The 18,642-nt window shown below is 42.0% G+C and overlaps 1 protein-coding gene across 24 annotated transcripts in view; it reads right to left on the reverse strand.

Moving 5' to 3' along the window:
• The window catches only part of LOC125770426 (protein lingerer), a 197,147-nt gene that overhangs the window by 144,092 nt on the left and 34,413 nt on the right, over positions 1-18,642 (reverse strand). For 9 of the 24 annotated variants that reach the window (XM_049440000.1, XM_049440006.1, XM_049439999.1 and 6 more), the window contains one exon: positions 17,084-18,558. In XM_049440000.1, coding sequence (XP_049295957.1) covers positions 17,084-17,659 — 576 coding nt within the window. In that variant the 5' untranslated portion in view covers positions 17,660-18,558. The other 15 variants (XM_049440021.1, XM_049440007.1, XM_049440015.1 and 12 more) reach the window with 14 other exon arrangements.

Here is an 18,642-nt window from a genome sequence, read left to right on the forward strand (position 1 = left end):
GATGGAGAAGATATAACACCATCCCGTTTAATACAGGATTCGACAGGTGATCGTCAAAAACCGGAAAGCTTACCATGCATACCTTGGTCTGTCGGGGGTTTTTTTCTTCATTTTTGGACACAAACACGAACCGAAATTTTTGAATTTTATTACTTTGTACTATAAAATGCAAAACATTGAAATTGTGTTCGCTTTAGGTACGGTTCTTCGTTGTAATTGTCACCTGTCACTTTAACGGATCCGGCTCAGAATTTTATACCGTTCCGTGTAAAGAAGATACTTTTCCACCTGAACAAACAGAGGTAGCTCACACCTTGGAGCGGTTGCGTCTGTCTGTGTGTTTCGAAAAACTCCATCAAACCACTTCTTACCGGACGTGCGCCACATCTCACACTTTGCTGCAAAACATATCATCCGCCAAACTTCGACGTACGAGGAGATGTTTGATTACTTCAACGCTTTCTTTACTTTTCATCCCGTAGATGGCATTCAGTTTATAGCCCTTTCTTTCTTTTGTTTTCGTTGTTTCCTTTTTGCCACTCGACCTAAAATAAAAAGCGGAAGAATGTGTGTCGACTGATGTCTATGTTTTGTTTTATACTTCCGTTTTTTTTTCGCCTCTTTCTCTTTCTCTCTCTCTCTTTTTGGTAACTTGCTAATTTGTACCGATTCTTAACGCCACCGAAACCGAATGTCCACTTTTGGAGGGTGGCATATCTGTTGGAAACTGCTTTCTTTTTCTTTTCTTCTTCTTGTGAACGTTGTCCCCATGATTCCAACGGTTGTTTAAACATTTTTATTTGTACACCCCGTCCATAAACGGACGCTTGACGGTTCACTGGTGCTCGAGTGTCTGCGGGTGCTGGAGCGAAACAGTAGAGATCGTTAAAGCGAAACATTTCTAAACGACAGAATGGAAGACATTGCTTTGGTGGAAAATCTAGAGATATAATAACCTTCGGAAGGTGTTAACATGGGATATAAAACGTTGCATAAATTGTGCCGAGACTCTGGTGTTTTTTTGGAATTATTCAATGGCCCCTCGAAAATGGAGGGGCTTACGTCTTACGTCTAAGATTTATATTAGCTACATGTTTTTTTTTCTCACCTGTCAAAACCTCATTTTTTATATAATCCCTCTAAACACCTGTCTCGTCGTACTACTCAATCTTAGTTCTCTCGTCTTATGTCGCACAAATCCAACGTAATTTATGACAACTGTCGAATGGGAATATGAACTTTCCAACATTGGAGCACATTAGTAGTTTCCATTCCCCATTGAACCATCCTTTTTCTTCCCGATAGTGATCACGATCCGACTACCGTGTGCATTGCGACCTATCTTCTTTAATAGACAAACTGAGGCAACGACAAAATGTCATCATTCACCAAAAAGGTCATCTGCATTTCAAAGACATCGGCCGTGTGCCGGACGCTACTTATGTTGGGCTTAGCGTGCCATATAGTAATGGTAAGAGTAATGGGCGAACCATACTTTGATCATTTAGTATAATGATGAAAACGTAATTCCATCCTCATAAGTCTCCTGCTGCTGTTTCTGTACCTTCAACCAACGACCTTATTACCTCCTTCGGGGTACTGTCGTCGGGGTATTGGTTGGAATATTTTATGCGATTTAACTGTGGAATAATACAAATTCACACAGCTTCAATTATATGAGAACTTTGCTTTGTATAGGAATATGATGGCGGATGTTGCTTATCCTTCCCAAAAGCCCTAAGTTGACAGCTGTCTTTGACTAGGCCGCATCAACTTTTTTGTTGTTGTTTGCTAACGTACTTTCACAGCGACCATGAAGAGCATGATGGAGAATAATTTACTTTCTATGGTGAGACGTACATGTATGGCCGTACCGTAAGGATATTGCTCCAATGTTTATGTATCAACACGTACACGAGCATCAACTCTTCCGGTGGAGCGCCTGTGGAGTTGGACTAATAACCCGTATTCAGCTACAACTATTCCATTTCTCAATCAACACCAGAAAATGAGAGGCAAAAAAACGACCATGACCAGGCATTAAGTAGTATCGGAGGGAGACTTAGCGAATTAATTTGAAAGCCAATTCTATCAGAGTCACTTTGTTGGTTAGGTCATGATGTACATTATCCCCACATTTCAGTAGCTAAACAATGTGCACTGTGCAGTAAAGTAGAGCACACTCAACGTACTCAGTTGTTGCGCAACCGAAGAACTTTAAATCTTTGATTTATAGTCCATATTGTTTGACATTTTGTGAATTTTGTAAGTTGATGGATTTAGTGAGTGATTCAAATTTTGTCTTTGTTTTGAATAACGTAAACTTTCGCAAAAAAAATTAAAAAAAAGTATAATGCGTGACACCATTAGACATCAAACGTCTTATCAATTGTAGCCTCTACTTTTTTTTAGTAGAAATAAGCATTATCAACCGTATTGTGATGATGATAGTTAAAAGCTACTCATAAGAAGTTGTGTCAGCCACAACAACCATAATAATCTTCACTGCGCAAGTGAAGTTTTCTAAAAAGAAACATCATCAACAAGCCCACAGTTCAGAAAGATCAGACAAAATTGATAGTCGATGTTCGCTTGTTACGATTTCTGTCAATAATGAACAAACGCACACAACCCAGCAATCGGAGACTTCTTCCCTGACTTTAGGGCGATAAGAACAAACAAACCCTAGTAAAAACCGTACGAGTAATGTGTTGCTTTTAATAAAACGGCATACCACAGCCGTAAATATCCAGGCGGGTGCATATGTGAGCGGTGCATATAGTCTAAAATTTGCATTCGACTGATTGAGCATTCCACTCTGGGAGAGTTAAATATATTATATACGGGGGGTAACCCTCTCCCACTGGAGGGTTATGCATTTATTTAATCGGTGTACGTCGCAACATTCATGTGGGGTCATGGCTAGAACCTAACGACAGCACACCCTCCCTCCAGCTGTTAGCTACCCTCCTCAATAAAAGCGGGATAGGAGTATGGTAATCCGTACCGAAACCATTCCCTAAGATGCCCACCGCTGCCTCATCAGCTGTACACGACTCTCTACCAAATCGTTAACTAATTCCGACACAATGAGTCAACGCATCACACAACGAAACCTAGGGCCAGCTTAACGGAGATGTTCTTCACCCTTGGAAACCGTCAGCGTTGCCGCCGTCGACAATGATCGTGATCGACGAGGAGAGGTTTCCGGATCTACAACGTGTGGTGGCTGGAACCGATTTTTTTCTTCTCTTCATTCCCTCTACCAGAGCGAATACCACACGGTTACACGTTCCGATGGTAGGTTATTTTTAAAGGTGCGACAGAAACATCTCCCCCAGACCCCAGCACGTTGAGTAGAGACAAACATAGTAATAACTGCAATGCGCGCACCATCCCGATCACGATCAACACAGAGAAGCGATCGCTCGCACAACCCCAATATAGAGTCAGCTGAGTTCCGTGTTTCGATTGCTTATCCTCTCGGTGTCCCCAAGAAGCTCCCCAAACCCCAAGAAGTGGATGCATCATTATTGTACGCTCTATGTGCGTGTGTGTTCTTTTCTGGTTTTGTTATTCGGTTTTGCGTGTACAAACTTGATGCACCACGACGCCACGCGGACGACGATGCGCAATGATGCGCGCGCCCTTTTGCCTTCTCTTTGTACTACAAACACTAGCTCAAAGAGCGCCCGCCTGTGTGTGTGTGTGTGTGTGTGTCTAGAAGGGGAGGAAAGGATGGGAGAGATATGGGGGTGGAATGCATGAAGAATGAAGATCACATGGAACGAGGGTTGTCGGTGAGTTGGGTTGCAATGTTATAGAGACGCAGTCAACCGCAGCCGCGTGCGAAAACACATGCCCCGATCTCGCTGTGAGCTGTGAGTAGTTCACTTTCTTTTGAGCCTGTTTGTCTCTGCCACACGTTTTGCAGTGCTTTGTCGTTGTCTCTTGGTATTGGAAGTGTTTTCAAAGAACTTTTTGGTAGACATTTTTCCCCACATGAGTTTTAAGATATAATTTATTGAAGATCTTTTGATCATGGTGATCATCCCTCACTGAGCGATCAACATGAAGTATAAACATAATGAAAACTTACCGGAAAGTACATTCCCTGGGGATGTAGAAAGTATGGTCCGGAGCCCCACAGTTTGACGGCTTTTTCGGTGTTCCCTTAGTGCATAAAACCGATGACGTCCAAACGCGCTAGCACACAGGATGCTATCGGGAAATGGTTTTGAAGATGAAGATTTTGTTTGATGTTCGCTTAAAATCTCAGCACAAGCAACTCCCAAAAAGCTAAGAGCGACTACAAAATATGGGAACAAATTTCAAACCACAGCACAGCGGGGCGGTTGAACGTGAAATCTTCGCGTTTAGAATTTTAGATAACTTCAAGGAAGCACTTTATTATTTTTTTTTTGGTTGAATACACCTTAACGGACACTACCTAAAATCACTCCAAGGAAATTTCCCGTGTTGAATTTTTTTTTCTTTTTTCTTCTTTTTTTGGCGGCACAATTTCACATATATTTTGAGAAAGCGGAGGAGGAAGATAATCACACGTACACTTTTATAATATAATATGGCACCGACAAAATTTTGCTTCCCGTTTTTTTTACTTTCTTCTCTGCCCTACGACACACACTCTAGTGCGCACTTATAACAATTATGCAAACATTTGCATTTCACTGTGTAATTTTCCGGTTTGCAGATTTGCTAAAAAGATTAGGTAAAATCAATTATCAAATGACTCAATTTGCGAATGGTTGGTTGGCAAGCAAAACAGTAGGCCATTGGTATTTTTTGGTGCGCCTCAAGTTTAGAAATAAACGATGAAGCAAATGTTGGATGATGGTATCCTTTTTTTTGACATCTTTTTTTGTTCCCCCAAAAAATCGTTTACAAACACACGAGCGCGCTAGCACCGAACCATTCTCACAAACACTACAAAAATACGGAGATTCCATACCGCACAACAGCCAGCAGCCTTTTCATAATGGTAGATGTCTTACATTATTTTAGGAAGCAAAAAAAAAAATCAATCCATCTCATGGTTTTTGTTATTTCGCATCCACCAGCCTACTACTGCTAGCGACGGATGATGAACCATATGTTGGGGCGTTTTGCTTAAAATTAAGTAATGAAACATCGTTTTGCCTTTAATTTCACGAAAGTATTCTACCACTCGCTACTGTACGAAAAATCCAAAATGGTAAACACAACCACTGATGTACGGATCCGAAAGCTACGGCACGGGGTAAGAAAAAAAGAAAGAAAAATCTTGCCCCTAAATCTTTTAGCATCACACTCTAAAATCACAAAACACTGCGGCAAACAGAAAAGCGTGGGTTATAATCTTTTCCACGGCCATAAACACCAACCAACCAGTCACACGCGCCTCACAACGGAACGCACACCATGCGGTTGGGTTGCAAAAATAAATTGCAGAGACGAACTAATGCCAGATTAACAGGAGCTGATTCGGGTACGTTATCCTGGGGATATCCTTGCAAGAATGGCACAAGTCTCGAAATCACACCACCACTAGCGCAGCAACGACAGCTTCGCTCACGGTCACCAATACACAGCGGCGGCACGACACGCGCTTGCACGAACACCAGCAGCATCTCTCAGCAGCCTGGCAAGGATCAAACGTCAACGGGGAAGCTGCCCGTGGTGGAAAATGTGGTGATCCCGGGGAAACATGCAAATATGATGTTGCTGTTTATTTCCTGCAATTCTTACAAGGGGGCAACATTTTTCACCACATATTCTGCACGCACACTCACGATGGGACGAAAAATATCCAGAGCCTGCTCTTTTTTTCCACGTTTTATTTAGCGGCTACACTCTCCCTCTCTTTCTCTCTTTCTATCACAGCATCCCAATTGCACAACAAATCAAACCACGCTACGTTATCAATGACGATTTTGGCTGCACACAATATGTAAACACACACACACCATACACGCACAAACGAATGATTTTCTTGCAGGACGGGATTGGTTTGAAAACGTGTTCATGCCCTGCACTGTGTTATCTAATGAAATAAATATAGCCAATGTCGCACTGAGAAAAATCTGCTCCGTCTCAATCGAATCACCTTTACGCGACCGCGGCTTGAGTTTGTGTGCGGGAAAATGTGCGCGGACTGAAAATTTTTGGCCCGGAAACATGGCACTATGGGACGTGTGTGCGGCATCATTCGTCAAAAGTGGAACATTTACAGTTTATGAATTGTTGGTTGATTATTCGTTATTACAATACGGTAAAATGTGCGCTTGTTTATGTGGCGCTAGTAAATATCGAGAAATAGATAATAAAATAAGAGAAATATCAAATGATTGAAAATATAACTATGAGTTGTGGATGAGCAATTCACACTCATCGTGCAACGACAATGGAATGCTGGTGGACATCCATACTGATGTTAGATTACTGATTCATTACTGATGATAGAGAAAAAAAATTGAGTACTTGTTTACTAAAGCGTGAGTTTCATGGTAAAAACGACAATAAAAAGTAAACAAATCATGAGAAGCAGTAATAACTCACAAGTACTTCAAAGAATTATATAAGTTTAATGAAATTCGAAATGCTTGCACGAGATAACTAACAAAAATAAAGAACGATCGAAAGCTAATAAAATTCAATGCTTTGCAAACTATGAAAACTATCAATCCGAATAAGAAAAACTTGATATTAAAATGTACTTTGTTAACAACAATAAATCTACCAAACTAACCACAGTGCACAGAGAATTTGAAATAAAGTTCGAAAACCCCAGTTCGAAATTATTTACTTTGGAAAATTTTGACCTATATCGAAAGAACTTTCAGCCCGAAATTGATGTGAAATATTTCATGTTTGAAGCATGAACTTTTCATTGCATACTTTCGCAAGCTTTTTGATGTACGAAAATGTAATTCGAATTTGGTTCGAGCTCGAAACCATTCGAATTTCAGTGGCAGAATATTTCACGAAACGATTCGAAGATTGAAATTTGTTTCGAAATGCTGGTGAAATATTTCATTTAAAAATTTAGCTTTACAAATGAAAGCGGGTTTTTTTATTTCAGAAAAAGTTAGCTGTTTTCAGCATAAAAAAATCAGGAATGGAATGATGATGGAAAATAGCGTTAAAATAATTAGTATATCCAACTGTTGCAAGATTTCTCTATTTTGCAAAGTCGATTTTTATGCAATTTTATCAAATCAACGTATTTATAACGTCCCAAGAGGTAGAATATTACCAATTATCGAAGCTTATGATATGCCTTTGGTACAGCAAATAAGAATGAGGCAAAAAATCAGTGTAATAAAACGACCCAGCTCAAACAGTTGCAGGGATCATTTCCAGTGTGACCCAATCTATCATCGTTCCTCTTCAAATATTTAACCAATAATTTCTCTCGTTAGGAACCAGAAACCACCACCTCCATACGCCCCAACTGTTTCGGTTATTAATTATGTAGGAAAGAGAGCATACAATTACCAGCACAATAAAACAAGAACCAATGGAATGGGGTTTCAACAGGGGGAGTTAACATAAATCGATTCATTAGTAAACATAATTTGCCCTAAAATCAGACACGGCTCTCGGGAGCACTTCTTCGCCTGCTGGATGTCCAACCAAGCAAAAAAATAAATCCCTTCGTTGGTCTGTTTTATTTCGTCTGCTAATTAAAGCAATCATACGTTTTCCTTGCTGCCATATGTACGCCCCGTAGGTCCCGCACGAAATGGTGTTGTAAATTGGTTAACGCTTTGTTTATCGTACCCGGGCCTTTTTCGGTTTTTTGGGCCTTATCATTTTTGCAAACGGTCAGCCACTGTTGAGCCGTTAAGACGAGAGCCATGGATTCTATTTGCTGTGCAGTTTAACTCTTGCGACTGTGGGTCGCTCCCAGCAGGCAAACCTTTTCGAGATTGGGCTGTCGTGTTTTGCAATTTTAAGTATGTGGCTCCGGGTTGTGTCCCATGGATGGTACGGTAGAAAACTGTCGTCTAGCAGCTAGGGTATACTTTTCATGGTACTACGGGTGTTTGCGTAGTTCTAGCGGTCGGTTTAGATGTGCCCGCATTGGAATTGGGATGTTGGCTTTGTTGGAAATAGAAAAAGTGTAGCTTTACGCAGCTTCCAACTAGGTACAACCGAGATGAAACATCGTCCATCAGTGCGAACCATCCGGTGTACGGTTAAACGACATCAAAGCAACCATGCAAAAGTAAAACATGTAACACCTTCTGTAGCAACCTTGAGCGTTGACAACCCAGGGCTCTTCAGAATGAAATTTAAATTAATATCCGTTGGATAAGAGGATAATGTGGACGTGAGATGGAAGGACACAGCATTAAAGAACAATTTAAATGAAGGTACAAAGAAGAATAGTGCAGCTTTGGTTTCAATATCATCAACGTTCCAGCTGACATTTTTTTCTTTCATCTTACATTTTCTCCCATTTCCCCTTACAAACACTTCGTAAAAATTGGTTTAGAGAGTGTTTAGTTCGTAAAATAAACTTGTGGGTACTTCGCGCGAGTTAAAGTATCGGAAAAAGCTATCGATTAGATGCTGAACGATCGATCGTAAATGATATGCAAAATAGAAAAGGACACATCTTGCCTTGCCACGGAGATGTATACAGTTTTACAAGCTTTTTTTTGCGTGCTTGCCCTTTTGGTTGTGTCTTATATCTTTCAGTACTGGCAACGTGACTCTTGTTGTTGATCTGTTTGTCCGCTTACACTGTTCTTTCGGCAAAACACTTTCCACCGGTCGAAAGCTGTCATCGAACCGGCGGTACAAATCAATATCCCTGAGAGTGTGCGTTATTTTTTCATCGCTTTTGCCTTGCAGGGAAATTGAACGCGAATTCACCTGGGATCGTAAAGAGGGAAGACAAATCGCAGGTTAACCCGGTTGTGTACGGTTTACTGCCACTTACCGGATGAATGGTTAAGGACAGCAGTGTGCCGGAAAGCAAGCTAAAAAAAAGGGAAAACTTTCACTGTTTTGTTCACTATAACGAGATAGAACGACAACCAGTGAATGTCCTCTATAACGATCCTTCTTAGCACAACAGAGCATCCGGGAAAAGGGGGGGCTGTGTGTAAGGAACGAAAAAAAAACTGGGGCACACTTTGGAACGGTTGGGTGAAAAACCAACGAATTCCTTCCATTCCATCATCCATAATTCATGAGCCAGCGACGAAGTGTGGACAAGAGTTTCTATGGCACAGGTAAAATTGCCAATCGGAAATGGGAAAAGCCACGACACTGTTGGAGGGGGTAGGGTTTAGGGGTGTTTTTGTCCTTCCCATTGGTGGTGACTTTGATCGACGGTAACTGTCGCATATTTGGTTTGCTTTCTTTTCGGGCGTGGGGCGGCGTGAGAAGCTAGCTGTCGCTTGAAGAAAGCGCTTCGACCGGACTGGATGTGAATCGTTGATAAAATGTTGAATTGAAAAATGCTTTCGAAACGTTAGCACCGGAAGGAAAGGGCCCAAATGAGACTGTTTGTTGATCAAAATTGAAAGTAAAGCTTTATGGTAAAGCTCCAAATAATTGGGAACGTGGTGATATATTAACAATTAACATAAGGATTTTAGGCTTTTCAAACAATCCAATGAACTGTATGAATCTGGACAAGAGCAATGGCAGCCGAGGATAGAGTAATTGTGGCACATAATACCACAAAGTTACTTAAGCGTCATAAGGGAAGTCTAATCGAAGAACAGAGATGAGTTGTCAATTGTCGCTTTTGTGACTGTTTTGTAGAAATTTAAGTAATCTACAATTACATAGTACCCTCTTAGTATCCTTCTGCACTAAAACCCTGCAAAATAACATCTCAACAATAAGTTGCATACCTTCCGGCGTTTACATTACAACCTTGCCTGACAGCGCTGAGAAGTAATACGTCATTATCTGACAGCCGTGATCTAGCAGGCCGTTAAGCTCAAAACAAAAACATTGAAAGCAGTAACGATCAAATGTTACTAACAAAATGCTAACGCTGTAACGCATTTGCGCGTTACTTAAATAGTAACGGAGCTAACCAATGTTGTCTTACGAGAAGCTTTTAACGTTGAAAATGTAATAAACATTTTAGTAAATGAATAATTTCATCATTGAAAATTTACACAGCACCGAAGCATTGTCGTCCAATCGCTTGTAATTCTACACTGGCTCTATTAACAGTAATTCATTGTGAATGTAACGTCCTGTTTTCCCTGTGCTATCGGCACCATTCTTCAAAATCAATAAACTTCAAATCCCATTGTGCGCCATCCACCCAAAAGTGGTTTCTCGTTAGGAGGCGCGTTTGTGAGGTTAAGTGAATTCTTATTAACTTTCTTTCACCAAGCACCGGATGGTCTGGGTACCACCGCCGTTAGTGGTTTCAGCATCCGAACTGTGCACCAAGAGAAAAATGGGAAAACAAGTGTGGGTGTTCCAAGGACAGAGAGAGAGAGAGGAAGAAAAACACTCCGAGTGAAGCAATACATCCATATCCGTTGCCTTCGTTGTTGTGATGGCGCATTCGGTCAGAGTGTGGTCGGTTTTTGTTGATTTCTTACCAAATGCCACACGAAAACGAAACCTTAACGTGTCGCGTGGTGTTTCTTTTTTCCCATCTTGCGCCACCCTATTTTTCCTCGAAACCCAAGATGGGGTGGATGCTGCAAATGTACGCACCATTGGCCATGGGGCTGGGCATTATCCTTCCTCGGTGAAAATTATAATTGAAATTGTTTGTCAGCAGCTTCGGTGCGTTCGATACCGTTCAGATATTCCGGAATTTGATGGATTAGGGCATCGAGAAACTTCAGCGCCTGAGGTTTTTCGTTGGAAAAGAACACCCCCGGATTGTGGGATTGATTTTCCACCCTTGGTTGCCATTTTACTGGATGGAAGTATTTTTTTCGTAGGGGGAAAAAAATCCATTTCGGTGTCGAATGATGCATGAGCAACATCGATGACGCTATAGCAGTTTGTAGGATGCAAGCCAATGATTTATTGGTTTTATTGATCCGTTGGGAAATTTTGAGTGGACAAAGTTGAAGTTGTGTGGGCGTCAAACAAGTTAGTACTTGGTTCGGTAACCATGACAAATTGACGATTGTTCTTTTTGGGAGGGTTCTTGTGGGGGATTTTTTATGTCAAGTTCGATTAATTTTTAATGCCCACTGCCGCTTGCTCGTTTCGTTTAAAAAGCAACACGTTGAACATGCTGTTCCTGTCAGTTCCTGATGGTAAAAAGTGGTAAAAAGCTTTCAAACCTTCTCACCTGATCACTCAACAAATAACATTTATTAAAAGAATAAAAAAACCCAAAACAAGGTGAGAAAATATTTCCCTTTGGGGGGAAAAATATAATTAAAATAGCAAAAATGAAATCGTAATAGCTTAATAACATCTTTAACGCGCTCTTTATCGCCCATTTCTTGTGGTGTAGAAGTAAAAAAAAACACCAAAATCACCAAACCTTATCGCTTGATAGCACGACAGGTAAACCACCCCAAAAATGGGAAATGGCACAGGCACATAATCATCGACACAGGAATGAACTAAAGGAACGAAACAACAACAGCAAAAGACATATTAAAATATGGGGATAAAAAGCAGTGGGAGGGAAAAATCATAACCATCAGATGATTATCAATTTTCCCGGTTCCGCGCGGAGACCACCACACGAGACGTCAAATTTCATTCAAGTAAAACCCCCCTACCCCCCTTTCCCCGAGTGTAGATTGTGTCCGTGGTGCAAGCAGTGAAGGACAACATTACCTTCCTGGGCTGGTGACTTTTATGATTTGAATGCCATTTTGTGCCAGCAAACAAGACGGGCAAGAAGAAACCACCCCGATATGAGACGTAATAAAAGTCCAATTAATTTCCATTTGCTTGATGAGAGAGGGGGAGAGAGAGAGAGAGAGTGAGAGAGAGACCGGGCACAATAATCAGCAAACGGTTTTTATTTTGACGATCGCACACACCGTAAAGATTGGCGTGAAGAAATTCATTTCCTTTCCTTGCCCGGGTAGTAATCTGGATCTCGTTTTTAGACTAACGGGCAAGGAGTTTAATATTCAACTGTTATTGCTTCCTTCGGTTGGGTCGTTTCCTGTTTCCAAAGAGCAAAGGAGGGGGAAAAAACCCCCCCAGACCGGAAAGGCTTACAGGTGTCCGATTAAAGTGTGCTTCCACGAGCAGCCACGACTTTAAAGTGGTTTAAAATAGGTGATTTGTGGTCGACGAGATCACCTTCGGCGAAAAATGGAAGTAAATGGAAGCTCACCGAAAAAGAGGACACGAAAGAAGGCGGAACATAACTGATCGTTTCGATTTTTCACTTCTTCTTCTTCGGTAAGGTTGGTTATAGGTTTCGCTTCGCCCTTTCTACAATTCCACCTGGCTTTTCGAGTGTGTCTTTTGCGTGTGCTAAAGTAGGTGATAGAAAATCGTTAAACGAAATTATCACCCATCAAACGATAAATGTTGATCGTCGTACACCCCCCCCCGTGGACGACGTGGAAAGCGTGAGAAAACAGCTTCGACGAAATAGTCCACGATTTCGATTTCGTGTCCCATACCAACCATTCACCACTGCTAATGGTTTGCCAGATGGAAGCACTAAAGATACGGTACTGATACTGACCAATAAAGTGGAAGAAGAAAAACTCACACAAAAGTCCTGCCAGAAACACTGTCCTTGTGCACAACAACAGCGAGGTTTTTCTTTTTTGGGGTACACGCCGTCCGTTCCGGAGAACAAATTGCGCGGCTTCCGCTTTGTTTCATCGACGGGACCGACATGGCTGTTTTCTGTGCAACTGTTTGCGTTTTGTTCTGATGCGTTTCTTGTGATGCTGTGACCCAGCGAAACATTCCAAGCCTTATCATAAAAACAGATTTGCTTGTACAGCAGAAAAATTTGTTTTCAAGCACTGCCCCTTGATGTTTGTTCCTCGTGTTTGAGTGTTTTTTGTTTTCTTTTTTTTTTTTGCTTTTGTCGTTGGAAAGACAAATTTCCCCCTAGAGCGCTGTCGCGGAATAGTTTTCCTTCACGGAATGATGTCGCTTTGATCTTCTACGGAAGAACATTATTATTTGTTGATGTATTTGCTGCTGCTATTTGTCAATTTTGTTGTTTGTTTGTTGGCAATTTTTTTTTATTAAGATGTCTATTAAGATACAAACAAAGCATTAGATTTGAAGCAATTCAACCTAAAGTACAAAAAGTTTTACAAAAAAAAAAATGTTTACAAAGCAAAAAAAAAACTTATTCTTTTTTATGTACCATAAACATACTGTCCTATTGCTCATTTCCTAAAACTGCCTCATGTGTAATCATCACACAAAAAAAAGAAAGCCCCAATCTCATGACACTGAAATAATGAAAATGTTTTCCCTCGCAAGCAAGAGATCGAAGCGGGAAAACGTTACGATAAACACATATCGATACCGTTCGACCAAAAACCAGGGAGGCAAAAAAAAGAAAGATGGAAAGCAAACAAAATAAACCAAAAGCTTTAGCGCACGCTAAAGCTCTCTATTGATGGCTACTAAACGGTGGCCTATGATTGTTTTTATTTCCACACCCGTGTGCCCCATTTTTCTTACCCATCTCTTTGATGCTTTGCTTTCGGAAAATGGTAAGAAAAAGCGGAGCATTTTTAGCCGAAGTGGGCTTAATGAACATAAATTTGATTAGAGTGCCATCGGCAGCCGATGTGACAAGTTAATAAGGGCTGTTCGGGATGGCGGCTTCAGTTTCTTTTTGGGGGGCGTGTGGTTTGAAGTGGTGCTTCGATCGATCCTAAATCGATGTCCTTATAGCGATGATTACTCTCCGCTCCGATGTATGTATGTGCTTTCACGGGGAGCGAAAGCAACGAAACGTATTAACACAGTTCGAACAGTTGGAAAGCGGACCAAATGATATCACTCATCGGAAACGGACCGCGTGTTCCATCAAGCATCGTTAATCGGTAATGGGATAAGTGTGTGTGTGTGTTGTGCGTGTGGAAAGACGCATTTGTTTGCTTCTGGCCACTGATTTAATATTTCAAAAGAGAAGATTAATGGCGCCGTGTTTTTTTTTTGTTTTGTTTAAGGTTTCGTTAGAGTCGGTCATCATCTTACCGAAAAACCAAACACAAAAAATGAAAAGGAAAAGTTGCAATTTTTCTTGAAACTGTACAAAAGTTTCCGAAACCGGATTATGTACTAATTCTATGGCGGTAAGGTGGGGCAACTTTTTTTGTGTGTGTGGTTTAAAAATTCATTATGTAAAAAATGGACATTTTTTTGTACGAAAAAAAGCCGCATCATAAAAAAGCCCAAAAAGAAAAGCGACGAAAACCACAAACGGACAAACAAGAAGCAACGCGAAAGGTTCCATTTCCACGGGTGACTGCGGTCAGCGTTTATGCGTCAATGGGTCCCTTTTGACCCTCGTGGCGGGTAGTGTGTGTGTGTGTGTGTTTGTGTGGTTTTTGAAGGAAAAAATGAAAAAAAAGATGAATGCGTATTTTTTTTAAATTATATTTAATTCCCTAACCGAATCGAAAGGAAACTTACTCGCTTACTTGTTGATGGTAAAGGAATTGAGATTTTCTTGACGAACAAATGAATAGACTTGAAAATGAAATGGCGATCAGTTTATTTACTTTCATCAAGCACTTATTGCGATCTTAAAAGGTGGCGAGAAAAATATGCACAAAAGCTTAAGCTGAAGGTGTAAAAGTTTTCGAATTTGTGCGAAACAGAAAAAAGAGCTTAAAAGCTACCAAATATTTGTCCCGCTGTTGTGAGTTACTGTCGATTGAGGATGCTAATTTAAATGGCGATTTTTTTTAAAACGTTTGTTCCGTTTTCTATCAAAAAGGAATAAAAATCTCTTTTAGCTTCACTTAAAAGAAAATTTGTTCACCATCGCTATCGCACATCCTAAATTTCAATCGTCTTTTCAATTTCTCCAACACGCTTTCCAGCTTTCCAGCTATTACATTTGGCTGCTTCATTGGTGTTATTAATTTCTCCGCCATACAAAAGCGACCTCCAACCATCGGTCTTTCCGAATCGGTGAAGAACAGAGAAAGACGAGGCTTTTGCATTGTGCTCAAGCACTGTCATATGAAACCAGAAGCTGACTTTTGGAAGTCAAAAAAAGGAAGGAAAAGAAAAATACATACAACAAACCGAGTCCCATCTGGTGGCTTTCTTCTCACACAGGGGAAAAGGTGGAAAGGTTCACCAGGGCAAACAAGCCGTACGCCAAAGTTTTTCTCCCCGATTGTTAATTTATTCTTTTGCCGTCGAAGTTCGACTTCGTTTCATTCTTTCACGACCGTTTTGTTGGTGGTGGTGGTGGTGGTGAGTATTTCGATGGTGTAATGCGGGTAGTCTATCTTGCAGGCGCATTAATGTGGTACAAACATTCACTTACCACTTCCAACACAACCTCGTCGCGACGCAAATGTGGAGCAGAAAGTTCCATTTGAACAAGAAACAAAAAAAAGGAAGGGAAATTCGGTATTGTTTCTTTTATTATCATCTTCTCTGCAGCATTGTTTTATATATTGCTTCACTCGCAGGATTTTCTGACCAGGGGTGTTGGGAAAGCTTCCCGGAAGCAGTCACACAGCACGAAGATGGTTTCACTTTTCCATTTTCAATTTCGGCTCGTTGATAGGAAGGACGAGGGCCAAAGTGGTTGTTTCTGTTTTCTTGAAGGCACGGCCCCATTCCCCCCTGTTTGCAACAAGATTCGTATACGTCAATCGCGTTTGGCGCAAATGCGATATGTAGAACGCAAGAAGCATTTGGTACACTTCACTTTCTCAAGCATCGCAACAATTGAGATGCGGGAGCATTCGAAACATTCGTGCAAAGTGAATCGGATCGGTATGACTGCGTGTATTCCAATTTCCTGTCGGCAAATTGTGCAGCACCGTAGCACCACAGCAGACCCAGGAGGGAAATTAAAATTCATGAAATTATTTTCATTCCCACTGCATGATGCGCGCGTCTTGTCTAGCGTTTTGGTCTTGCCACCGGAGGAGGATGTGTCGCAGAGGTGAAGACCAATGAGCTGTGTGTACTTTCACTTTTAACAGAAGCGAAAATTTGCAGCGGCCCTTTATCGATGTTTCGATGTATTGCGAAGACTCTGATGCTGCTAAAGAAACGATCGTTTAATATTCCTTCCACGGAGTACTAGCGACCGGGAAAAGTCATGAACCAGACCACGGGGGGTACGGGGAAAAGGGACAAAGTTAATGTACGGCTTTTATATAGGCCAAACGGAGGAGAGCCGTTTGATCCATTCGGCACAATTTATGAAACGTTTTACGACACGGACATGCGTGCGCTTCGTACTGGTGTACACTTACTGTGTGGTGGTAGCAGATACCAGAGCGACGCACTTCCCTCATACTGTCAAAAAGTCCACAAAATGGGATTTGCAATATAAAAAAGAGTACCAATTGAAATAAAAATGTTAATATTAGCGCACAGATAATACACAAGCAACAACAAAAAAACCCTTCGCAATAAAGACGCAAACACAAATCCCATTTCATTTCCGCCCTGTCTGGCTTTGCGGGACTTTGATTTGAGAAGGTTCGCATTTTGTCCCAAATAAATAAGTTATTTGGTAGACTGGTAGACGCACAAGCAGACGCAGACGCGTGTTTTTTCCCCTTTCTCCCCTTCACAAGCTGAAAGAAAGTGAAATGGAAAATGCTTTTCCGCCATCATCGCTTCTAGGCGTAGAAATCTGATTAGACTTTCACCGTTTTTTTTTCACGCCCACTTAGGAAAACCGGGAAAATGTCCACCGAAAAATGGTTTTCGAATCGATTGGAAATTGGATGAGAACAAATTAGAGACAAATCTTGTTAGGCGCGCGCGTAAAGAGAGCGTCTGCTTGTAGCTTAAAGTGAATTACTGGGCGACTCCATTGAGTGTCGTTTTGAAAGCATTAATGCAATGTGGATTGCCTACCATTCAGGCGCTCGGCAAAATATGTTCATTTGTATGACAGTTAAAGCAAAGATGATTTACTCACGTTTGTTGATGACGCTTGCTGTGATTGGTGCTGCTGCTGCTGTTGCTGTCGGTACTGCATCAGTGCAGCGACAGCTTTATTGGCGGCTGCTGTGACAGCTGCAACGGTTGATGTCATTGCGTGCTCGTGGTCAGTACCGTTGTCGCCGCACTCGTGTGCGTGCTGCTGTAAGTCGACACTGTACGCTTGTGTCGGTGGGCGAAGGCAACGTTTTTTCGCTGCCCCGTTAAGAGACAATGGTGACGTTGCCGATCTGTGTCCAATTCTACGGTTCTGTAACCTACTATCTAGTGCTTTATCGTGCTGCTGATGATGAAGAAGGTCGTCGTCGTTGTCGCCCTCATCGGTGGATATTCGTTCGTCGTTGTCGGAGTCTGGCGTGGCACTGGTGCCTGCCTGGTCGAGGAATAGCGGGAACCGACTATCGGCGGTGGTCGTACCGGCCACCGTTGGCACAGTTGAGGGGAAAAGGCTAGTTTGCAAGCTGCTCACATCTGTAGCCGTCACCGGTGGTGGTGGTGGTGGTGTCGTCGTCGTCGTCGTGTCTGTGGTTGCCCGCTCGACGAGATTCACCATTGAAAGCCGTAACGGGAATTCGACCGAAAGGGGAAACACAGGAAAAGGAATGGGAAATTATGGAAAAGGTTTTGAATCGTACGCAGCAGAAGTGCCGGATGTGAGTGGTACTTTTTTTGTTGCGTGTGTTCCTCCCGTATATCTCACAACAACCAGAAAATCCAGGATGGAGCACCGTTTTGGTGCTGCTTGATCAACAAGCTCGTCGTAGATTGATGCTTCTTCCCAGCCACACAACACTAGTACACATGAAAGCTTTTTCCTACCTCACTTACACTATCACAAAACGGATCGGTTCGATCGGTCACTTTTTTCCATCAGCACAACACTCAAGGGTGAGCAGGATTCCACGAACTGCACTTTACATTATCCCACTGTAACGATGGTACAGATGAGGGTTTATGTAGCCTCCCCTTACGAATATTTCCTTCGCGCTGGAAGATCTTCCCACTTGGTCCCTAACAACCCAAGTACGGATGTGCAGAAAGAAAGTGGTGAACAGATTCTCACTCGCTCTCTTCCCTCCAAGGCTGAAGTAATTCACGGTTCACTTACGGGTAGGGAAAAACACTCCACACACCGGTAGTGTTCACATTGGATCCCCACACACGGCGTTAGTTTACGCCCGTTGCACACTGGCCTTTTTGCCGAGCCACACAAAGGCACCACATAATCACAACGCCTTCGTTCGAATATTCATCGCTAGCAGCAGACGGTGTGTGCACGGGTTTCCTGTGCCGGTGGCTGCTGTGTGTACGGTTGGATATGATACACGGAAAATTTAAGCTCCCATCCAGACAGGGCCTGGGGTTATGTTTTGCAGGTACCCAGCATCCACGGACGCTTACACGGATGTCCGACACACCGGACCGGGGGTGGCGTGGCAAGTTGACGCTTTTCTGCAATGAAAACAAGCATAATGCATGGAGATATAAAATTGCGCACTCATATATATTGTGTTTAGCATAATGAGGGGTTTTGTT

The sequence above is a fragment of the Anopheles funestus genome, chromosome 3RL (assembly GCF_943734845.2).
Source record: "Anopheles funestus chromosome 3RL, idAnoFuneDA-416_04, whole genome shotgun sequence".
In the NCBI taxonomy this organism is placed as follows: domain Eukaryota; kingdom Metazoa; phylum Arthropoda; class Insecta; order Diptera; family Culicidae; genus Anopheles; species Anopheles funestus.